General features: G+C 40.5%; 1 protein-coding gene across 2 annotated transcripts in view; it reads left to right on the top strand.

Moving 5' to 3' along the window:
• Nucleotides 1-24,506, top strand: part of DNAAF4 (dynein axonemal assembly factor 4) — a 110,848-nt gene that overhangs the window by 80,193 nt on the left and 6,149 nt on the right. The window contains exons 6-8 of one of the 2 annotated variants that reach the window (XM_071214207.1): nt 13,979-14,137; nt 22,599-22,752; nt 24,196-24,301. In XM_071214207.1, coding sequence (XP_071070308.1) covers nt 13,979-14,137; nt 22,599-22,752; nt 24,196-24,301 — 419 coding nt within the window. The remainder of the gene's footprint in view (nt 1-13,978; nt 14,138-22,598; nt 22,753-24,195; nt 24,302-24,506) is intronic. The other variant, XM_004468315.3, reaches the window with a different exon arrangement.

Below are 24,506 nucleotides of genomic sequence, written 5' to 3'. Positions count from 1 at the left end.
TTACATCAATCAGGGAGATTGCCTTCAGCAATGAGTGATGCTTTTTCCAATCAGTTGAATGCCTTAAAAGGGGAAGTGATTCCAGGATCGAGTGAGAATTTCCCAGCTCACCTTTGGATAGCCAATGTCTCTCAGAACTCCTCAAAAACCTTCACTGGACTTTTATTTTTCGTAATCAACTTTGTTGTTTTATTTATTTTATTTTATTTTTTAACACTTTTTAAATTAAAGTTAATAGATCACAAAGAATGTTACATTAAAAAAACATAAGAGGTTCCCATGTAACCCACTCCTTACCCCTCCACCACATCATTTTTGTAAATTGTATTTTTAAAAATATATACACATCTAAAAAAATATTACATTAAAAAACATAAGAGGTTCCCATATCACTGAACTTTTTTTGCAGCCCCTGGTTGCAACCTACCTGCAGAACCTGGACTTGTGCATCCCCATGGTCACGTGAGAGACTCATAAACTCACATACTATTGACAGAAATCACTCATTGATTCTGTTTCCCTAGAGAACCCTGACTAATACAGCTTGGTACCTGGAGTGGTTCTTGAGGAACAGACTCTTAACATGGGGTGTCTGAGGTGGTTCTGGGAGTTTTGCAATTGGCTCTCTACTGAATTGGACTCAAAGGGTACTGACAACTCCCTTTCCAATAATGAAGAGGCTGTTAACAGTCCATGGTGCTAGCTGGCAATCGAGATACGCAAAATAGCATTACTGGATTCCCCTACTTCCATGCTTATAAGAAGCAAGGATCTGGGTGCGAGTGTTTTCAACACCTTGACAGTTTTGTGGAGCCAAACAGTATAATGATGTTGGCTGGCTCCTCCTAGATACTCTGGATACTATTACAAAAGAAAGAGATGAGTTGAAGGCTTCAAATTTGAAACTTAAACACCGCATGAATAATATGAAAGATTTTACATGTGCTCTGAAAGAAAGTCTTGTCTCCTGTGGCCACAGACTCGAAATATCTGAGAACCAAACTCAAGACTCTCATTGTACAAGTAGTGGAGGTACAAAGGAAACTAAAATCTCAACCCTGCAGGGTTTCTGCAGTTAAAATGAAGGCATTGATTGTAAAAGAGTGGAATCCAGAGAACTGGAATGGAGACATATGGGATGATGATAATATTGGTGGAGACATTGGAATCCTGAAATCTGCTAAGACTTGACCGGATAAACTTGCCATGGCCTTCCCTATCCAGACCACACTTTGTCAACCTTGTATCATCCAGCCGCTAGCCTGCCCCAGGGAATCTGAAGCAACTTCCAGCCCGGAGGTGGGTACCAGCCAAACTGAAGCCTGCCCTGCCTAGCCTACGGCCTGCCCTAGGGAGTCTGGACCTCTTCCCAGTCCTGAGGCATGTACCAAGCAAACTTCTGCATGCACTGCCAGGCCTCCAGTCTGCCCTGAGGAAACTGCCTTCCAAATCCTGCCTGAAGAGATTAATCCTGTCTCGCCAGAGGAAAATGCCAGGGAATGCCCTGAGGTCAGTAGCTTGCGAGACATTTCTAATTATTCTTAACTACCCCATCACCTCTCTTGCCTTCGAGACCTATTACTAGACTAAAATCACAACAAGCTCCCCCAAATGTGAAATACAAAATGTGACCCATGAGGAAGTAAGGTATACTCAGAAAGAACTGTGTGAGTTTTCTAACTCACATAGACAGAAATCGGGAATATGTGTGGGAATGGATACTAAAGGTATGTGATAATGGTGAAGGAATATAAAGTTGGATCAGGCTGACATTATTGATATGGACCCACTAAGCAGAAATTCTGGATTCAACACTGTAGCTTGAGGGATTAGAAAAGGCTCTTACAGTTTGTTTGGGTGGCTGATTGAAACATGGGTCAAAGGTGGCCTAACATGTCTGAGGTTGAGATGCCCAATTTGACCTGGTATACAGTAGAAGAGGGAATTCAAAGGCTTAGGGAGATTGGAATGCCAGAATGGATTTACCATTTGAGAGCTACACACCCACCCCAGGAATGTCCAGAGGACACACCTTTAACCAGGACTGTGAGGAATAACTTTGTAAGACTAACTCCATCTTTCCAAAGAGCTCTGTGGTTGCTCTTCTCTATAGTCCAGATATTACTGTAGGACGGGCTGTGATGGAATTAGAATCCTTAATCATTATGGGGATGATTGGACATCAGTCTGGTAAAATTCCAGTATTGGAAGTTAATCGCCAGAGTCAAGGTGGGCGTGGCTACCACAGTGAAAGACAAATTCAAAAAAGCACTCAAAATAGTCTGAGTCGCATAGAGTTACGGTGTAGACTAGTACATCAGAGGGTACCTAGAAGTGAAATAGATGGGCAGTCTACTATATTTCTTCTGCATCTGTATAAACAGAAGAGTTTCTAGGTAGAGCGAACAAAATCCTAACTCAAATTACAGATGTAGAGAATCAAGGCCCCTTAATCAATTTCCAGACTTGAGACAGTTTACAGACCTAGAGCCCCTTGAATGAGGAGAAGGCTGGGTCTCCTTGGAAGGATCCTGTTAAACTGCCCAAAATTTGTACTGTTAATCTTCCTCCTACCTTTCCCCAAGGAGATCTATGGTCTTTTACCAGGGTAACTGTGCATTGGAGAAAAGGAAATGATCAAAAATTTCAGGGATAACTAGACACTGGCTCAGAAGTGACATTAATTCCCGGAGACCCAAAACGTCACTGTGATCCACCAGTCAGAGTAGGGGCTTCTGGTGGTCAGGTGATTAATGGAGTTTTAGCTCAGATCCAGCTTACAGTTGGCCCAGTGGGTCCCTGGATCCATTCTGTGGTTATTTCCCCATTCCAGAATGCATAATTAGAATAGACATACTCAATAACTGGCAAAATCCCACATTGGATCCCTGATTTGTGGAGTGGGGGCTATTATGGTTAGAAAGGCCAAATGGAAGCCACTAGAACTGCCCCTACCTAGTAAAATACTAAACCAAAAGCAATACCAGATTCCTGGAGAGATTGCAGAAATTAGTGCCACCATCAAGGATCTGAAGGATGCGGGGGTGGTGGTGATTCCCACCACATCCCCGTTCAACTCTCCTATTTGGTCTATACAGAAAACAGATGGATCTTGGAGGATGACAGATTATCGTAAACTTAACCAGGTGGTGACTCCAATTACAGCTGCTGTCCCAGATATGGTATCTTTGCTTCAGCAAATCAACATGTTCCCTGATACCTGGTATGCAGCTGTTGATTTGGCAAATGTTTTTTTCTCAATGACTATTAGTAAGGACCACCAGAAACAGTTTGCTTCCAACTGACAAGGCAGCAGTATGCCTTCACTGTCCTGCCCCAGGGGTATATCAACTCTCCAGCCCTATGTCATAATATTGTTGCAGGGATCTTGATCATCTCTACCTCCCACAAGACATCATATTGGTCCATTATATGATGATATCATGTTGATAGGACCTAGTGAGCAAGAAGTAGCACAGTCTCTAGACCTATTAGTAAGGCATTTACGTGAGAGAGGATGGAATCCAAATAAAATACAAGGTCTTTCCACCTCAGTGAAATTTGTCAGTATCCAGTGGTATGGGGCATTTCAAGATATCCCTTCTAAAGTGAAGATAAGCTGTTGCATCTACAACCAAAAGAGAGGTACAATGCTTAGTTGGTCTCTTTGGATTTTGGAGATAATACATTCCTCATTTGGGTGTGCTACTCTGGACCATTTGCTGGGTGACTAGAAAAGCTGCTAGTTTGGTTGGGGACCAGAACAAGAAGAGGCTCTGTGTCAGGTCCAGGATGCTTTGCCAGCTGCACTACCACTTGTGCCATGTAATCCAGCAGATTCAATGGTTCTGGAAGTTTCTGTGGCAAATAGAGATGCTGTCTGGAGCCTTTGGCAGGCCCCTGAAGGAGAATCAGAATGCAAACCCTTAGGATTTAACTACTTTTCTTTTGAGAAACAGCTTTTGGCCTGCTGCTGGCTCTTAGTGGAGACTGAATGCTTAACCATGGGCCATCAAGTTATCATGAGACCCGAGTTCCCTATCATGAGCTGGGTATTATCTGATCCACCAAACCATAAAGTTGGGTGTGCACAGCAGCTCTCCATAATAAAGTGGAAGTGGTATATACGAGATAGGACTTGAGCGGGTCCTGAGGGCTCTGTAAGTTATGTGAGGAAGTAGCCCAAATGGCCATGGTCACCACCCCTGCCATGTTACCTTCTCTTTCCCAGCCCACAGCTTTGGCCTCTTGGGGAGTCCTTTATAATCAGTTGAGTGAGGAAGAGAAAACTCAGGCCTGGTTTAAACATGGTTCTGCATGATATGCAGGCAGCACCTGAAAGTGTAGAGCTGCAGCACTGCACCCCCTTTCTGGGGCATCCATGAAGGACAGTGGTGAGGGCAAATCCTCCCAGTGGGCAGAACTTCGAGCAGTGCATCTGATTGTTCATTTTGCTTGGAAGAAGAAATGGCCAGAGTGCATTTGTACAGTGATTCATGGGCTGTTGCCAGTGGTTTGGCTGGATGGTCAGGAACTTGGATGGAACATTATTGGAAACTTGGTGACAAAGAGGTCTGTGTAAAAGGTATGTGGATAGACCTTTTTGAGTGGGTAAAAAACATGAAAATATTTATGTCCCTTGTGAATGCTCACCAGAGAGTGACTTCAGCAGAGGAAGATTTTAATAATCAAGTGGATATGATGACCCACTCTGTGGCTAATGCTCAGCCTCTTTCCCCAGCCACTCCTGTCTTCGCCCAGTGGGCGCATAAACAAAGTGGTCATGGAGGTAGGAATGGAGGTTATGCATGGGCTCAGCAACATGGACTTCTCCTTACCAAGGCTGACTTGGCTACAGCCACTGCTGAGTGCCCAATCTGCCAACAGCAGAGACCCACACTCAGCCCCCGATATGGCACCATTCCTCGAGGTGACCAGCCTGCTACATGGTTGCAGGTTGACTACATTGGACCACTTCCACCATGGAAGGGGCAGCGATTTGTTTTAACTGCAATAGGCAAATACTCTGGATATGGGTTTGCATTTCCTGCACACAGTGTTTCTTCCAAAGCTAACATTCATGGACTTACTGAATGTCTTATCTACTGCCATGGCATTTCACACAGTATTGCTTCTCAGCAGGAAACCCATTTCACAGCAAATGATGTGTGGGAATGGGCACATGCCCATGGAATTCACTGGCCTTACCATGTTCCCCATCACCCTGAAACAACTGGATTGGCAGAATCATGGAATGGTCTTTTGAAGATTCAGTTATGGTGCCAACTAGGTGTCAATACCTTGCAGGGCTGGTACAATGTTCTGTGGGAGGTTGTGCATGCTCTCAATTGGCATCCACTCTATGGTGCTGTTTCTTCCATAACCAGGATCCATGGGTCCAGGAATCAAGGGGTGGAAGTAGGAGTGGACCTCTCACTATTCCCCCTAGTGGCCCACTAGGAAAATTTTTGCTTCCTGACCCTGCAACCTCAAAGTCTGCTGGTCTACAGGTGTTAATTCCAAAAGGAGGAGTGGTGTCTCCAGGGAACAGAACAATGATTTCATTGAACTGAAAGTTAAAACTGCCACCTGGCCACTTGGGGCTCCTCTTACCTCTGAATCAACAAAAGAAAGGAATTACTGTACTGGCTGGGGTGATTGGTCCTGACTACCAAGGGGAAATAGGGGAAGCAGACATGGCTTAACAGAGCATCTGCCTGATCATGTAGGAGGTCCAGGGTTCAAACCCAGGGCCTCCTGGCCCTTGTGGTGAGCTGGCCCTTGTGCAGTGCTTCCACGTGCAAGGAATGCTATGCCTCGCAGGGTTGTCCCCCATGTAGGGGATCCCCATGTGCAAGGAGTACCCCCCTCATAGAGCCACCCCCCATGAGAAAAGCACAGCCCACCCAGGAGCAGCGCTGCACACATGGGCAGCTGATGTAGCAAGATGACGCAACCAAAAGGAGACACAGATTCCAGATGCTGCTGAGAATACAAGTGGACACAGAAGAACATACAGCAAATGAACACAGAGAGCAGACAATGAGTGGGCAGGGGAAGAGGAGATTAATAAATAAAATAAATCTTAAAAAAAAAAAAGAGGGGTAGGGAATAGGACTGCGTCTACATAATAGGGGTAAAGAAGAGTTTGCCTGGAATACAGGAGATCCTCTAGGGCATCTCCTAGTACTTCCATGTCCTGTGATTAAAGTCAATAGAAAATTGCAATAACCCAATCCAAGCAGGACTAACAATGGCCCAGAATCTTCAGGAATGAAAGTTTGGGTCACCCCATCAGGCAAAGAACCGTGGCCAGCTGAAGTGATTGCTGAGGGTAATGGAAACATGGAATGGGTAGTGGAGGAAGGTAGTGATCAATATCAACTTCGACTATGTGACCAATTACAGAAATGAGGAGTGTAATGGTCATGAATCTTTCTTCCTTGTTTCATTATGATGATGATTGTGTATATACAGAAAACGAATTTCTTTGTCTTCTTCCCCAAACTTTCCCCTTACCACATAACAAGTTGTATCAGTTTCATGCCATAATATTTGAGGATGTCAAGTTTAAGAGTGAATATTACCCAAGAACTTGCACCCTATTCTGTATGGAATTAATACATTTCTGGTTGTATGCAGGATAGTTGAACATTGTTAGGTGGAAATATATATATATGCATGTCTGTTATTGTTTTGCTTAGAGACTAAGTATGGTTTAAGGTAATGTGTTTGGCTGCCAAGTTGACAAGGGGTGGATTGTGATGTTAGGCTAATGTGTCAGCTCTGCCAGGTAATTGTGCCCAGTTGTTTGGTCAAGCAAGCACTGAGCTAACTGTAATACAAGGGCATTTACAGACTTCAGTCTCCCTTGACTTTACTGCAGTGGTAAATCATAGATAGCTGATTGCAATTACATCAGTCAGAGAAATTGCCATCAGCAATGAGTGATGCTTTATCCAATCAGTTGAATGCCTTAAAAGGGGGAGTGATTCCAGGATTGAGAGAGAATTTCCCAGCTTGTCTTTGGACAGCCGTTTCCCATAATTCGTCAAGAACCTTCACTGGACTTTCATTGCAGCCCTGGTTGCAGCCTGCCTGCAGAACCTGGACTTGTGCATCCCCACGGTCACGTGAGAGACTTATAAAATCGCTTACCTTTGACAGATATCTCTTGTTGATTGTTTCCCTAGAGAGCCGTGACTAATGAAGGTCCCTACTACCAACAGTCTCTTCAAAACAGTCTAGACCTTTTCTATCAAGCATCTCACAGTTGCTCCAAAAATACCCCATACCCATTTATAAAGCCATTCCAGCAATTTTGTTAATTGCAATCAGCATGAACACCACTCTCCTGGTACCAGTTTCTGTCTTAGTTTGCCACAGGGCTGCCAATGCAAACTACCAGAAATGGGTTGGCTTTTATATTGGGGATTTTATTTAGGGTCAAAGCTGACAGTTCAGAGACTGTGAAATGTCTCAATCAAGGCATCAGCAGAGATACTTTCTCAGAATCCTACTACATGGCAGAGCAAGATGGCTGCTAATCTCTGCTGAGGTCTCTGCCTTCCCCTCCAGAATCTTCCATTTCATGAACCTCAGCTTTGGGCACCTAGGCATAGAGGGACTTTTCTCTTCAGCCACGGGCTGCTCCATGGGCCCAGCCCGTTCGGGGCCTCTTTCTGTGCCTCTGTCCTTTTCTGGTTCCAGACTCTGGGACCTCTCTCAGCCTCTTGGGGCTTATCTGCTTTCCTGCAGTCCTCTCTGTCACATGGCAGGATCAGAATAACATGGCAGCTTCCTTCTCTCTGTCTCTCTCTCTGTCTGCATTTATGTCAGATGCAGCAAGAGGGCAGAGACTCAACCTGATTCATGCCTCATTGTCAGAAGGGTCTCACACCCACAGGAATGGATTAATTAGAAAACATCTTTCTCTTTTTTGGATTCATAAAAGGACTTCAAGTTGTCACACTCATCTTCATTTTCTGGAAGAATTTGAGTAGGATTGCTCTTAATTCTTCTTGGAATGTTTGGTAGAATTCACCTGTGAAGCCATTTGGTCCTGAGATTTTCTTAGTTGGGAGATTTTTGATTACTGATTAAATCTCTTTACTTGTAATTCTCTTTTGAGATCTTCTGTTTCTTATAGAGTCAGTGTAGGTTTTTTGCATTTCTAGGAATTTGTCCATTTCATCTAGGTGATCTAATTTGTTAGTACATAATTTCTCATAGTAAACTCTAATGATCCTTTTTATTTCTGTGGGGTAAATAATGATCCCTTCTCATTTATGATTTTATTTGTGTCCTCTTTTTTGTCAGTCTAACTAAAATTTGTCAATTTTATTGATTTTTTCCCAAACAACCAACTTTTTGTTTTGTTAATGCTCTCTAGTGTTTTTTGTTTAAAATTGTTTAAAATTTTAATTTTTAATTCTCTGCCTCCACCATTGTTGTTGTTTGTGCTCTCCGTATCCATTCACTGTGTGTTCTTTCTGTGTCTGCTTGTCTTTCCTTCTTGTCTTTCTCTTAAGAAGGCACCAGGAACCGATCCCAGGACCTCCAGTGTGGGAGAGAGGCACTCAGTTGCTTGAGATACCTCAGCTCCGTGGTCTGCTGTGTTTCTTACTGTCTCTCCTCTGCGTTTCCCTTTGTTGTGTCATCTTGCTGTGCCAGCTCTCCACCATGCAGGCCGCCAGCACTCCATGGCATAGGCCAGCATGCCTTCACCAGGAGGCCCCAGAAATCGAACCCGGGATGGTAGATAGGAACCCAATCACTGAGCCACATTTACTTCCCTCTGTAGTGTTTTGTTTTTTTTAAAAATTAATTTGTTGAAGTATATCACTTGTACATAAACATACATAAACAATAAGTGTATAGTAATAGTTGTGAACTTAAAAAACAAACATATCATCATACAGGACTCTCATAACTCACTGTACCAGCAATACTTTGCAGTGTTGTTAAGCATTTTTAACTAATGATTAAAGAGCATTGTCATCACCAAAGTATTTTCCCCCCAACCCACCCTATTATTATTATCTTTATATCATTTATATATGAACATACATAAACAATAGGTATATAGTAAAAGTTGTGAACTTAGAAAGCAAACATGCATAACATCATACAGGTGTCCCATATATCAACCCTCCACTAACACCTTGCATTGTCGTGAGACATTTGTTACAAATTATGAAAGAATATTGTCAAAATCTTACTACTAATTATAGTCCTTATCTTACATTTCATGTTCTTCCCCCAACCCACCCTATTATTTTTTTTTTAATATATTTTTTATGACAGAAGTTGTAAACTTATAAAACAATCATGCACATGTGCAGAATTCCCAAACAACACCCCTCCCATCAACACACCACACTGTGGTGGAACATTTGCTACAGATAAGATAATATCATCTGATTGTTACCATATCCATAGTGTACATTTGGCTCACATTTTCCATACTGCCTTATTATGAACACAGTACATCTATTGCATAAATGCAAGAATATTATATTACTACTGCTAACCACAGTCTATAGGTCACGCCAGTTGTATTTTTCACATGCTTGTCCACATTCTCAATACCCTGCAGTAGTGAGGTACATTTGCTCTAGCTCACAAAGGACACTCTTGCATCTGTACCATCAATCACAATACTCATCCACCTCTTGGTTTACTGTGCTGTTCAGTTCCTAGATTATTCTCTAGCATTCTGTCAATTGGCATTTACATACCTAGACTACCATTTTCAACCACATCCCCATTTATAAACTCGCTGTTACTCACTGTGTGTTACCATCCACTCTATACATTTCCATACTTTTACAGTAAAGCTAATTAAAACTTCTACATACATTAAAACATCAGTAGTCCATCTCAGTTCTCCTCTTATCTCCTTTAAGAATCCACCACCTACCATCAGGTCTTGAAGCTATTTTCCTATAATTTCTTCTAGAAGTTTTATCATTCTTGCTTTTATTTTTAGGCTTCTGATCCATTTTGAGTTAATTTTTGGATAAGGTGTGAAGTGGGGGTCCTCTTTCCTTGTTTTGGCTATGGATATCTAATTCTTTCAGCACCATTTGTTGAATGGACTCTTCTGCTTGAGCTGTGTGGGTTTGATAGGCTTATCAAATGTCACTTGACCATACATGTGAGGGGCTGTTTTCTGAACCATAATTTTGGTTCCATTAGTCTATGTGTCTGTTTTGCCCACTATAGCTAGGTAATATGATTTAAAGTCTGGAGATGAGGGTTCACTTTTCCTTTTTATGATGTTTCTGGCTATTCAGGACCCCTTACCCTTCCAAATAAATTTGAAAATCATGTTCTCAAAAATTTTTTTAATGCTAGTGGAATTTTTATCAGCATTGCATTGAATCTATATGTCAATTTGAGTAGAATTGACATCTTAATGATATTAGTCTTCCAATCCATGAGCATGGAATATTCTTCCACTTATTTTGGGCTTTTTTAATTTCTTTTAACACTTATTTGCAGTGTTCTGAATACAAGTGCTTTACGTCATTTGTTAAGTGTATTCCAGATTATTTAGTTTTATCTGTCATATTTTATTTTCACCACTCTTTTGACACTTAGTTACTTTTATTGATATAATCTTCATTTCTAGATCCTCTTCCAGGCCTCTCTTTCCTGTCTTTTCATTCTCTAGGACAACCTATAGTATTTCCTGAAAATCTGGTCTCTTTCTTAGAAATTCAGTTTCTGTTTATCTGTGAATATTCTAATCTCGCCCTCATTTTTTTTTTTAAATTTTTTTATTTTTTATTGACTTTGTAATAATATTACATTAAAAATATATATGTGAGGTCCCATTCAACCCCCCCCCCCCCCCCAACAACACTCGTTCCCATCATCATGACACATCCATTGGATTTGGTAAGTACATCTTTGGGCACCTCTGCACCTCATATACATTGGTTCACATCATGGCCCATACTCTCCTCTATTCCATCAAGTGTCGCCCTCATTTTTGAATACCATCTTGCTGGATAGAAGATTTTGGCTGGAAGTTTTTCTCTTGTAGTGTCTTAAATGTATCAGGCCACTGTCTTCTTTCCTCCATAGTTTCTGGTGAGAAATCAGCACTTAATCTTATTGGGTATAGCTTATATGTTATGCATTGCTTTTCTCTTGCTATTCTCAGAATTCTCTGTCTTTAGCATTTGACATTCTGATGAGTGTGTGTCTTAGAGTTGGTCTATTTGGATTTTTTCAGATGGGAGTACATTGTGCTTCTTGGACATTTGGATATCTATGTGCTTCAATAGGGTTGGGAAATTTCCTACCATTATTTTTTCACATACTCCTTTTGCCCCTTTTTCCTTCTCTTCTCCTTCTGGAACACCCATGACATGGATGTTTGCATGTCTTTTGCTGTCGTTTAGTTTCCTGAGACCTTGTTCAATTTTTTCCATTCTTTCTTCATCTGTTCTTTTGTTTGTTCACTTTCAGAGGCCATTTCTTCAAGCTCACCAATCCTTTCTTCTGTCTCCTCAAATCTGCTATTATATGATTCCAGTGTTTTTAAAATTTCATTTATTGCACCTTTCATTCCCATAAGTTCTGCTATTTTTCTATGCATGCTTTCAAATTCTTCTTTGTGCTCATCCAGTGTCTTCTTTTTTTTTTTTTTTAAGATTTATTTTATTTATTTCTCTCCCCTACCCCTCCAGTTGTCTGTTCTCTGTGTCCATTTGCTGCATGTTCTTCTTTGTCCACTTCTTTTGTTGTCAGCAGCATGGGAATCTCTGTCTCTTTTTGTTGTGTCATCTTGCTGCATCAGTTCTCCGTGTGTGCGGTGCCATTCCTGGGCTGACTGAACTTTTTTTTGCGCTGGGCGGCTCTCCTTACGGGGTGCACTCCTTGCGCGTGGGGCTCCCCTATGAGGGGAACACCCCTGCATGGCACTCCTTGTGCGCATTAGCACTGTGCATGGGCCAGCTCCAGAAGGGTCAAGGAGGCCCGGGGTTTGAACTGTGGACCTCCCATGTGATAGGCGGACGCCATATTCATTGGGCCAAGTCCACTTTCCCAATTGTCTTCTTAATATCCTTAATCTCTTTAGCCATCTCATTGAATTTATTAAGGAGATTTGTTGGAACATCTATGATTAGTTCTCTCAACTCCTTTATGTCGTCTGGAGGCTTATCTTGTTCCTTTAACTGTCCCATATCTTCTTGTTCCTTGGTGTGGGTTGTAAATTTTTGTTGGTGTCTTGGCATCTGGCTTACTAGAGTATATATTTATTCTGGGTGCAGTTTTTCTCTTTAGTTTAGGGCTTCCTGCCCTTTCTCCCTTGCTGTTGTGCAGTGGGAGCCAAGGATATAATTGGTGCTATAAGCTGTGGAGGCTGAAGCTGCCCTCATTGCCCCAGGGACCAGTGAAGCTTCTCCTTTGCCAGGGGTAAGAACAAAGTCACAGCTCTGTGGAATAATCCAAATCCTGCAGGCCTAGACTGTAGTTTCCCAGAGAGACCCATAAAGCTTCATGCCTCTTTCTTCCCTGCCTGGGGCAGGGATGGAGCTGTAGGTGTGGGCAGCAATCTATGCAGTATGGGTCCAAGATGACCATGGTTGCCCTGGTAGACTTCTGATTATTCAGTCTGTGCCATCCAAATCCTCAGCCTCCTCCCTGCCAGGTGGGGCTGAAGCCTAGGCTAGGGCTGCAGGTCAATCTGGGTGAAAGAAACTGGTTCCTACCATCACTGTGATTTTCAGTCAGCCTGGCTTTCCCTCATGCTGGGGGCGGAGTCAAAATGGTAGCTACCGGCCTCTTTTCAACTTGGACAGATTCACACCCCAGTTGTTCTTAGCGTTATACCTTAGCCAGCCGAGTATACTAATCAGTAGCTGAAATTGACAGCCAATTATCTCCTCCTCCCCTGGTTTCGGGAAATAAAGCTTCCAATTCCAGCTGCAAAATATCTCCTGGGGTGGATTGTGCTGCCAGAGTAGGAGGATCACCGGCCTCTGTGGCTTGGCCGGTAATTTCCCGGAGACGCAGGCGCAGTTCCCCACAGCTTCCTCCCTGCCGGAGGTAGGCGCTGGGGCCTAGGCTAGAGTTGCAATCTGATCTTGATGGAAAGAAGCTGGTGCAGCACTGTGATTTTCAGTCTGCCCCGCTTCCGCTTGCGCCAGGTATGGAGTTAAGATGGTGGCTACTGGCCTCTTTCTGACTTGGACAGATTCAAACTTACTATTATACTTTAGCCCGCTGAATTTACTCATTGGTAGCTGAAGTTGGTCCCCAACCATCTCTTCTTCCTCCATTTTTGGGAAGTGGAACTTTCAATTCCAGCCATGGAACAGCTCCCGAGGCGGCTTGTGCCTCCAGTGGAGGATGGCCCTGGCCTCTGTGGCTTGGAGTGCTCTACTTACAAATCTTCTCTGCAGATGGGCAGTCTCCTCCTTCCATTCCTTCAAGTATGTTGCAGGATGATCTTCTGGTCTCCTGGAGCTCCAAACAGGTGCTTCAGATAGGTCCAGATAGCTCTGGGTGTTTACTAACTGCCCTTTAGCAGGAGCTGACTCTAGGACCTCCTTACTCTGCCACCATCTTGCTGGTTGTCTTCTCTGTCATGTTTTTTAATTTTCTATTTCATTTGTTTCTGTTTTAGTCTTTATTTCTTCCTTCTGCTTGCTTTGGGCTTAGTTTGCTGTTTTTTTTTTCCCTCTAGTTCTTCCAGGTATGCCATTTGGTCTTTGATTTTAGTGCTTCCTTTTTTTTTTTTTTAAACAGTGATTTAGTCCGTGACCTGTTACATGGGAAACTGGTACTCAACTACTGAGCTGTATCTGTTCCCCTGTTTCTTATTTTCCCCCCTCTCCCTTGCCCCCTCCCCTCCTCTCCCCTCTCCCCTGCCCTGTTCTTATTTCTGTCTGTGTCCATTCACTGTGTGATTTTCTGTATCTATTTCTTTTTGTCTTCTCTTCTCATTTTTCTCCTCTAGGATTCACCGGGATTCAGTTCTGGAGACCTCTGATGTGGAAAGAGGTTCCCTGTCACTTGTGCCACCTCAGTTCCTGGTTTCTGTTGTGCTTTGCCTTGACCTTCCTCTTCATCTCCCTTTTGTTGCGTCATCATCCTGCTACATGACTCACTTGCACAGGTACTCAGCTTGATTCACAGGCACAGTTTTTTGTTTTTTTTTTTAACCAGGAGGCCCCAGGGATTGAACCTGGGTCCTGTAGGTGGGAGCCTAATCACTTGAACCATATCCGCTTCCCACCTATTTCTTTTTTTAAAATTTTTAAAAAATTTTATTTCTCTTCCCTTACCCTCTCCCCCCCCCAGCATTTCTTTTTTAATGTCAGTATTTTGGGCTATAAATTTCCCTCTCAGCACTGCCTTTGCTGCATCCCATAAGTTTTGATATATTGTGTTCTCATTTTCATTCATAGCAAGACATTTACTGATTTCCCGTATGGTTTCTTCTTTTACCCATTGAAAGTTTGAGTGGTATTTAAATTCAATGTGTTTGTGGATTTTCCAGTTCTCTGCCTGTTGTTGATTTCTAACTTCATTCCATTATGGTCAGGGAAGATGCTTTGTGTAATTTCAGTCTTTTTAAGTTTATTGTGACTTGTTTTGTGAGCCAGTATGTGGACTGGCCTGGAGAATGACCCATATGCACTTGAGAAGAATGTTTATCCAACTGTTTGTGCATGCAGTGTTCTGGATATATCTGTTAGGTCAAGTTCATTTATCATATTATTCAAGTTCTAAGTTTCCTCATTGATCTGTCTAGATATTCTGTCTATTGATGAGTGGTATATTTAAGTCTGCAAGAATTGTTGTAGAGGTATCTATTTCTCCCTTCAGTTTTTGTCAGTGTTTGTGTCATTTATTTTGGAACACAGTGGTTAGATGTATAAATATTTATGATTGCTATTTCTTCTTGGTGAATTGACCCTTTTATTTGTTATTTTGTGTCCTTTGTCTCTTGTAACAGCTTTTGACTTAAAGTCTATTTGTCCAATATTAATATAGCTACTCCAGCTCTCTTTTGGTTGTTATTTGTATGGATTATCTTTTCCCATCCTTTCACTTTCAACCTATTTCTATCTTTGGGTCTATGGTGACTCTCTTGTAAACAATATAGAGTTGGATTGTGCTTCTTTATCCATTATGTCAATCTGTGCCTTTTGATTGGGGAATTTAATCCATTAACATTCAATGTTATTACCATAAAGACAGTACTTACTTTAGCCATTTTTGTCCTTTGAGTTTTATATGTCATATCTTTTGTGTCTGTTTTCTTTTACTGTAGCTTCCCTTTCTGTATAGTTGATCTTTTGTCCTGTATCTGACTTGTCCCTTTTTAATTTCTGTTTCTGTATATATATTAGATATTTTCTTTGTACTAATCTTGGGGTTTGTATTTTGCAAGCTGTGTCTGTCACCTACTAATTTGGAAAGATACCAATCTGACTTCAATTGCATACATGCATGTTCTCTGGTCCCATATCCATTTCCCCTCTTTATGTTGGTTTGTCCCATGTTACCTCTTCATAATTTGCATGCTCATTATCAGGATATAAGACTTTTTAATTCAATTGTAGTCTAACTAGTATAGGAATTAAAGAGTAGAGTTATAGATTGAGGCTAGAGTACTGGTGGGTTTTGCATTTACCCTTTTAGTTACCTTACTGAAGATCTTCACTTCTTCATTCTGCTCCAAGATACTCTTTCCTTTGCTTTACTTTCAATATGTGAAACTCTCTTGAGAAATTTTTTTGTAGGGCAGGGCTTTTGGTGACAACCTCAGTTTTTGTTAATCTGTGAATGTTTTAAACTCTCCCTCATTTTTGAAGGACAGGAAGGACAGTTTTTTGAAGACCAAAGAATTTTTGGTTGACAGGTTTTTCTCTTTTAGTATCTTGAAGATATTATACTATTGCCTGTTTACCTCCTTGGTTTCTGATAAGAAATCAGCACTTAGCCTTATTGAGCATTCCTTGTATATTACAAATTGCTTTTCTCTTGCTGCTTTCAGAATTCTCTCTTTATATTTAGCTTTTGACAGTCTGATTAATATGGATCTTGGAGTAGGTCTATTAGGTTTTATTCTGTTTAATTTATTCTTGGATATATATATCTATATGTTTCATAAGATTTGGGAAAATTTTGGCCATTATTTCCTTAAATATTCTTCTGTTCCTTTTCCCTCCTTTTGTACTTCTGGGACTCCTATGACATGTAAGTTCAGTATACCTCTTGCTGTTATTCAGGTCCCTGAGACACTGCTCAATTTTTTTCTATATTTTTCTCTATCTTTTCTTTTGACTCTGTGATTTTTATTGTCCTGTCTTATAGTTCACTACTTCTTTCTTCTGCCTGTTAAAGTGTGCTGTTGTATGTCTCTAGTGTATTTTTAAAAAAGATTTTATTTCTCCCTGCCCCCCCCACCCATTGTTTGTGCTAGCTGTCTGCTCTGTCTCCTCTCTCTGTTTCTGCTTGTTGTGTGCTATCTGTGTCTGCTTGTCTTCTTTTTTGGAGGCACCATGAACTGAACCTGGGACTAGCCATGTCAGAGGGAGGCGCCCAATCACTTGAACAACCTCTTCTCCCTGCTTGTTATGTCTCTCATTGTGTTTCCTCATTGTGTCATCTTGCTGTGTCATCTTGTTGCATCAGCTTGCCACACCACCTATTACATGAGCTTGCTATGGTAGGCAGGTGCCCAACTGCTTGAGCCACGTCTGCTTCCTCCAGTGTATTTTTTTTAAAAGATTTATTTATTTATTTATTCCCCACCCCCCCCCCAACCCTGGTTGTCTGTTCTCTGTGTCTGTTTGCTGAGTGTTCTTTGTCCGCTTCTGTTGTCAGCGACACGGGAATCTGTGTTTCTTTTTGTTGTGTCATCTCTCCGTGTTTTTGGCACCATTCCTGGGCAGGCTGCACTTTCTTTCGCGCTGGGCGGCTCTCCTTATGAGGCACAGCCCTTGTGCGTGGAGCTTCCCTACGCGGGGACACCCCTGTGTGGCACGGCACTCCTTGCGCACATCAGCACTGTGCATAGGCCAGCTCCACATGGTCAAGGAGGCCTGGGGTTTGAACTGCAGACCTCCCATGTGGTAGACGGATGCCCTAACCACTGGACCAAGTCCGCCGCCTCTAGTGTATTTTTAATCCCCATTTAATCTCCATTATTCTGCTTTTCTTCCCCATAATTTTTTTTTTAAAGATTTATTTATTTATTTATTTCTCTCCCCTTTTCCCACCGCCCCAATTGTCTGTTCTCTGTGTCTGTTTGCTGTGTGTTCTTTTTCTGCTTCTGTTGTTGTCAGTGGCACAGGAATCTATGTTTCTTTTTGTTGTGTCATCTTGTGTCAGCTCTCCATGTGTGCGGCACCATTCCTGGGCAGGCTGCACTTTCTTTCGCACTGAGTGGCTCTCCTTACGGGGCGCACTCCTTGCTCATGGGGCTCCCTTGCACGGCGACACCCCTGTGTGGCACGGCACTCCTTGCGCGCATCAGCACTGTGCATGGGCCAGCTCCACACAGGTCAAGGAGGCCGGGGGTTTGAACCTTGGACCTCCCTTGTGGTAGACGGATGCCCTAACTACTGGGCCAAGTCTGCTTCCCCCCGTAATTTTTTATGCTGCTTTTTACACTTTCTAATTCTTTTTGCTCACACATTGTCTAATTAATATTGTTTAGCTCTATATCCACCATTAGTATATGTCTATCCATATTTTGCGTCATGTCCTTAAATTGATTTAGATTTGTTTGAACGTTTTTGAGTAGTTCTTCCAACTTGTGTGTCTCCTCTGAATTTTTAATTTGTTCCCTTAACTGAGCCATATCTTTCTAATTAATTTGGCTTAAGTTTTTTTCTGACATCTGGGCGTCTGATTATTTTGATGTGTTAACTCTGAAGGCCAATTTCTCCCTCTTACCTAGGGTATTGTTTTAGATGGGCTATGTGTTAGGGCTCTTGCTTGACATTTGTTCCAACTTAAACTAGACCTTTAGAGTAGCCTATGTTTATTCAGATTTTCTCAGATTTTTTTCATATAATTCTTTCCCTGGATATGTGGTACAACTTTTAAGATTGCCCTTTTATGTGTAATTGTTTTGTCTCCAGGAGAATGTTTCCTTTCCTCTAGGAATCCTGAGGTTTTCTGTTTGTTTTTGTGAAGATTTTTTCCCCCAGCTCCTCTGTTTTGTTTAACTTTTCTCCTTTGCTCAGTGCCCCCTTTTCATTACACTTTTCAATCTTGGGCCCATCCTGACTTCCAGCAGTTCTGTTTCCCCTTCCTTTATTTTGTTTTTGCCTCCTGTTGCTTCCTTGTTAGGGTATCTTGCCCTGGGGAACCAGATAGGGTAAATCCAAAAAGATCCTTTTTTTTTAACCTAAGTGAGCCATCAGTGAAAGTCTAGGCTGACTATGTGTACCTCTTGCCATCCACTGTGGTCTTTTTTTCTTCCCCGTGACGTAATTTTGTATGCAGCGCTCCTCAGCCACTTGTGTTCTGCCTTGGCTCTCTTTTGGCTTAGATCCCTGTGCCTGGATAATGTATGGGGTTCTAACTCACTGCTATGAATGATTCTATGGTTTGCATTCGTGCTGCCTCTCTGCAACTCCTTAGCTGCGTGGTATCAAGTGAGTGAGTGGGATGGGTCTGGATTGGCGAGTCCAAGTCATAAATCTCCCACCTTTATTCCTTGTTTCTCAGGGGAGACTTTTCCAGGGGGTGTCTTACTTTGCCTTTTTTTTTTCTTTAAAGATTTATTTCTCTCCCCTTCCCTGTCCCCCCACACCCCCTCCTCCCCCAGTTGTCTGCTCTCTGTGTCTATTTGCTGTGTGTTCTTCTGTGTCTGCTTATATTCTTGTCAGTGGCACCTGGAATCTGTGTCTCATTTTGTTGTGTCATCTTGCTGCGTCAGCTCTGTGTGTGTGCGGTGCCATTCCTGGAGAGGTTGCACTTTCTCCTTGCAGGGCAGCTCTCCTTACGGGGCGCGCTTCTTGCACATGGGGCTCCCATATGCAGGGGACACCCCTGCGTGGCACAGCACTTATTGCGTGCATCAGCACTGTGCATGGGCCAGCTCATCTTATGGGTCAGGAGGCCCTGGGTTTGAACCTTGGACCTCCCATGGGGTAGGCGGATACCCTATCCGTTGGGCCAAATCTGCTTCCCTTACTTTGCCATTTTGATGATGTCACTCCTGTATGGGTTTTTTTAAGTTTAATTTTTATCAGGGTAACATATACATAAAATTTCCCATTTTAACCCTGTTTGATTTTCAGTTCAGTGGTGCTAATTACATTTAAAATGTTGTGCTACCTTCAACATTAGCCATTACCAAAACTTTTCCATCACTCCAAACAGATATTCTATACCAATTTTGCATTGACTCCCCATTCCCTACCACCACCTCTGCCCCTGGTAACCTGTATTCTAATTTCTGTGTCTGTGAATTTGCAAGGTCTAGTTATTTCATCTAAGTGAGATTATAAAACATTTGTCCTTTTGTACCCCACCAATTCTGATATCCTCGTAACTCTTTTTCATCCGTTTCCCTACATTGCTTCTTTCTATCTCTCCAATCTCTCTTGTTTTGCCTCCTATGCTCAACTCTTGTACAAATGTTTGTCCCTTTGGTCCATTGCCAATCAGAATGTTCCACTTTTTCCAAAGTACAAATGTTTGTCCCTTTGGTCCATTGCCAATCAGAATGTTCCACTTTTTCCAAAGGCAAACCAATCATTCATCTTAAAAATGACAGGCATGTTTGTAATAGGCCATGTCTGCTTTGTTCTCATTGTACACCCAGGACAGTAAGTACTATATGTTGAATAAATGAGTAATTTTCAATAATCTTTTCACTGCCATTACCTTATTGGGAGCATCAGGGGAGAAACTTAATGGTTACTAGCTTCTCTGGTTAAATTTGGTATTCAAGGACTAGTGCCTTTTAAGCAAAGAGTTTTAGTTTTTTCCTGCTTATATTGAAGTTTGGCTATTTCTGAGTTTACAGCCATTCTGAAAGCCATGAAGTAGATTTTTGGATGTTTGTAGTGGTATTTAACTTGCAGGAGTGTAATATTTGTTTGGATTTATGTTTTTTTAAAATATATGAGCATTAAAATATCTTGTATTTCCTGCTATTATGCCTCTTACAATGGTTCTTTTTGATGCTGATCATTGTAAATCTTCCTTCCTTAAAAACTTTGACAGTTTTTCTGGTAGACCTTTCCCATTATAAGACTGTAAATTTTTATTGAAAATGAACACTGGAAATGTTCTTAATGTATATATTAATTTAAGGTTTGTTGTATACACTAGGTTGCCTAGCCAACATTTATTTTTCTCCTTTATACTTACTGGCTGAGCCTCCATTTTGTATATGTGTATAGCATTGGAATGGTGACCCTATCCCAAGTGGAGGGATAGATTCTGATTGACTTAAATCAGCGTGGTTTTACTTGCTTTGCTGGTATTTTAAAACAATTATTATAAATGTTTATTTCATTTTCTTCACTTAATTAAAATTTTTATTGTAGTAAAATTCTTGTAACATAAAATTAACTATTTTAAAGTGAACAATTCAGTGATATTTAGTACATTCACAATGTTGTGCAACTACCACCTCTATCTAGATCCAAAACATTTTCATTACCCCAAAAGGAACCCTGTACCCATAAGGAGTTATTCCTCATTTCTTCCAACCCCCTTGTACTTGGCAATCACCAGTGTGCTTCTCTTTCTGTGGATTTGCCTATTCTGGATATTTCATATGGATGAAATCATATATGACCTTTTTTGGCTGGCTTCTTTCACTTAACAGAGTGTTTTTGAGGTTTATCCATGTCGTAGCATGCATCTGATCGTCCTTCCTTTCTGTGGTTAAATAATACTCCATTGTGTGAATATGCCACAATATGGATTCATCTGTTGAGAGACATTTCAGTTGTTTCCACCTTTTGGTTATTCTGAATAGGGTGGTTGTGAACACGTGTGTACACGTTTTTTTTTTCATGTCCCTGTTCTCAATTCTTTGGGATATATATACCTAGCAATAGAATTGCTGGTTCATATGGTAATTTTATGTGAGGAACTGCCCATCTGATGTTTTTTTTTTTAAGTATAGATACTTTAAGTCAGTGAGACGGAGTATTTTGGTCAATGAGATGGGAAGGGTTGAACTAAGAGTGTTCTGGGAAAGGTTTTCTTGCTCTTATAGAACATATGCCAGAAGATACTGTACCTCTTTCATCCACTGAATATTGTGCCTGGATATGGCATCTTGAACTAATGCAACCATCTTAGAGTCATGAGGGAACCAGCCCTAGGATGAAGTAGCTGCTGGGTATAGTAGAATGTTGAAATGGAAGGAACCTGGGACCTTGATAACATCTTTGAGCTGCTGATTATATTGGACATGAAACCTTCTTTCTTTGGGCATTTTTTTAAAAATGCAAGATAATTTATTTCCTTACAGCAGTTTGAGCAGTTTGAGTTGGGATTCTGCTACTTGCAGTCGTAAGCATCAAAGCTATGAGACATTTCAAAAACATAAACTGTTCTCATAGACTCAGCTTTTCTAATTTGTGCAAGTTATTTTAAGCTTGAGTTAGGTTAGATGTCACAGTGGTGTCATCTTACCTTTAATCATGATTTACTGGCTCCTTTTGTGGGTCTACGTTTGATGTCATTGTGTTTAATATTCTAGACCTGCAAAGTGTGCAATTGACTGGAAATGAATACAAAGTGTTATTTATATGGCACTTTTATATATGGCATAATGTTTTCTACTTCCATAATGTTTATATATTTTAAAATTTTTATAATTTATACTTAAACAAAAAAGTTTACTTTTAAAATAAATCCTTTAATCATATAGATCTCTTTACTTGAAAATATTTTTATTTATAAAGAATTTTAGAACATTTCACCTGGCACATCTGAGCTGGAAGAGTGGATGCTTTTGTTTGCAAGTAACCAGAAAATCCAATTCAAACTGGCTTTTCTGTTGACAGGAATTTTATTGCTTTAAGTAACAAAAAAAGCTGATTTTGAATTTTAGGCAAAGCTTGATCCAGAAGCTCAACTGTATCATAAAGGATGTACTTTCTTTCTGCCTTTTTAATTCCTTCCATACTTCCATAATATCAGCTTTATCCTAATTGTGTTAAAAACGGTGGGCAAAATTTGGGCTAATGTGCGTTCTTCATTCATATCCAGCAGGGGGAGAAGTTTTCCCACTGTTTCATTCTCCAGACTTGGAACCAAAGTCACAGGTTTCCTTCTGAATAGACCAATTTTAGTCACAGGCACATCCCTGGTCAGTCACTGTAGCAAGGAGGGTGGGAGTATGCCTATTGGGAGTCACACCTGGCCTACTCCTGGAGCCAGGGGTGAATAGTCCCATTCAAACTACATGCTGATATATGTGGCATGGAGGAGAGATGGAGTCAGTGCAGCCAAAAAGGTCCATTCTACAAGGACACAAAAGCAGGCAAGCCATCTTCTCCACCAAATGTCATTACACATTGTTTCTCTGTTTCTGTTCCATTTCAGTGTTACAGTGTTTTTCTTTTCTGTTTTTGTCTTGTTAGCAAATTGTTTGCAACAGAAAACTATTTGGCAGCTATTAATGCATACAACTTAGCCATAAGACTAAATAGTAGAATTCCTTTGCTGTACTTGAATCGGGCTGCTTGCCACCTAAAACTAAAAAACTTACACAAGGCCATCGAAGATTCTTCTAAGGTATATCTGTCTGTCTATTTATATGTAGTGCTTTAAAATTTTCTTCGTATTTATTGGTTTAAATGATGCCCTTATCTTTTTTTCTGTTAAATTTAAATAATTGAGATACAAGAACTTTAAGAATCATCTTATTTATTATATCTTATTACTGGTATTTTTCTTCTGAGTGAACAAAGAACTGAGATTTCAAGTTAAATTAGAAATTCTATATCAATTATTAGCTTATCACTTTGGTATCAGTTGAAGTTCACAAGGAAATTAGTGATTGTCAGTTTGTGTTCCCTCTTTTTCTTGTTAAAGTGTATCCTCATTTCCATTACTAATATCACAGGTCAATATCTTAAACATCTACAGTTTTTTCCTCTTTTTTCCATATCAAAGTAACTTGTTTTAAGGTAACACCAAAATCTCTTATGTAGCTCATTGAGATTGAGGATTTGGAGGAAACAACCAACTCTTCATACATTGACCTTGATAAGCTACTGAACATCTGATAATATTTTTATGACAGTTTTTCCTTGACTAGTATAATTTCTTGTACAAACAAATGTTTATTGAATGAATGAATGATGTGAATCACCCAATGTGTATATAAAACCTCAGATGCTATATATAATAATTCCCGCAGGTAGTGGTCAACTGTGGGAATTTCAAATGATAAACCAGATAATAATTTTGAGGGGAAGATATGAATCCCGTATAGGAATAATTGAACAATACCTTAAATTGTTCAACATAAATATGTGTATTTGATAAATTCCTATATTAGCTGAACCAGAAATTTAGAGGAGTGAGGGTCTGAGGCCTGTTTTTTTTAGAACTCAGTTCTTTTTTGTTACTTTTGTTTTTTTCATTTTAAAAAGTTACTGAAGTATATTGTTCATACATAAACATACATAAATAATAAGTGTATGGTAAAAGTTGTGAACTTACAAAACAAACATACATACAGGGCTCCCATATATCATCCCACCACAAACATCTTGCATTGTGGTGAAACATTTCTAACAAATTATGAAAGAACATAGTCAAAGTATTACTACTAACTATAGTCTATCTTACATTTGGTATATTTTTACTTCAACCCACCCTATTTTTTTTGTTCATAACTATACAATTTATCTAAAGTGTACAGTCAGTGGCATTTGGTATAATCACTGAGTCGTGCATTCATCACTTCATGTAATGTTAGAGCATTTTCATTACTCAAAAAAAAAACCCAACAAAATACCAACAAAAAACCACTATCATACTCATCATGCTAATGCTATTAATTACAAATCCTATAACATGCTTTCACTATTCCTATTCAACATTTACAAACAACTTTTTCCAAATTTCAGATTAAATGAGGCTTGTTTTAAAGTTAGAATTTTTACCACGTTTCTGCTCGTTTGAATTAAGAAATTGTGTTTCCCTTATTAATTATGTATTCTTTCTAAGGCACTGGAATTATTGACACCACCTGTTGCAGGCAATGCTAATTCAAGAATGAAGGCACATGTAAGACGTGGAACAGCATTCTGTCAACTAGAATTGTATGTAGAAGGTAAGAAATTGATAGGAATGTTTTAAGTTCTAACTTATTCTCTGAAAAGATATCATGTGATTATATTTTGTAACTTCTGACAAAATGTTAACAAGTTTAGATCTAATGCTAAGTTATAATAGCCACATCCTTTCAAATTCCATAATTCAGTCCTATGTGTTTTGAAGCTGCAGTGTTTTTTCCATTTTTAATAATATATCCAGTG

Source organism: Dasypus novemcinctus, chromosome 3 (genome assembly GCF_030445035.2).
Source record: "Dasypus novemcinctus isolate mDasNov1 chromosome 3, mDasNov1.1.hap2, whole genome shotgun sequence".
Classification (NCBI taxonomy): domain Eukaryota; kingdom Metazoa; phylum Chordata; class Mammalia; order Cingulata; family Dasypodidae; genus Dasypus; species Dasypus novemcinctus.
Note: the sequence above shows the minus strand (reverse complement) of the source record. Positions and strands in the feature narration are given on the sequence as shown.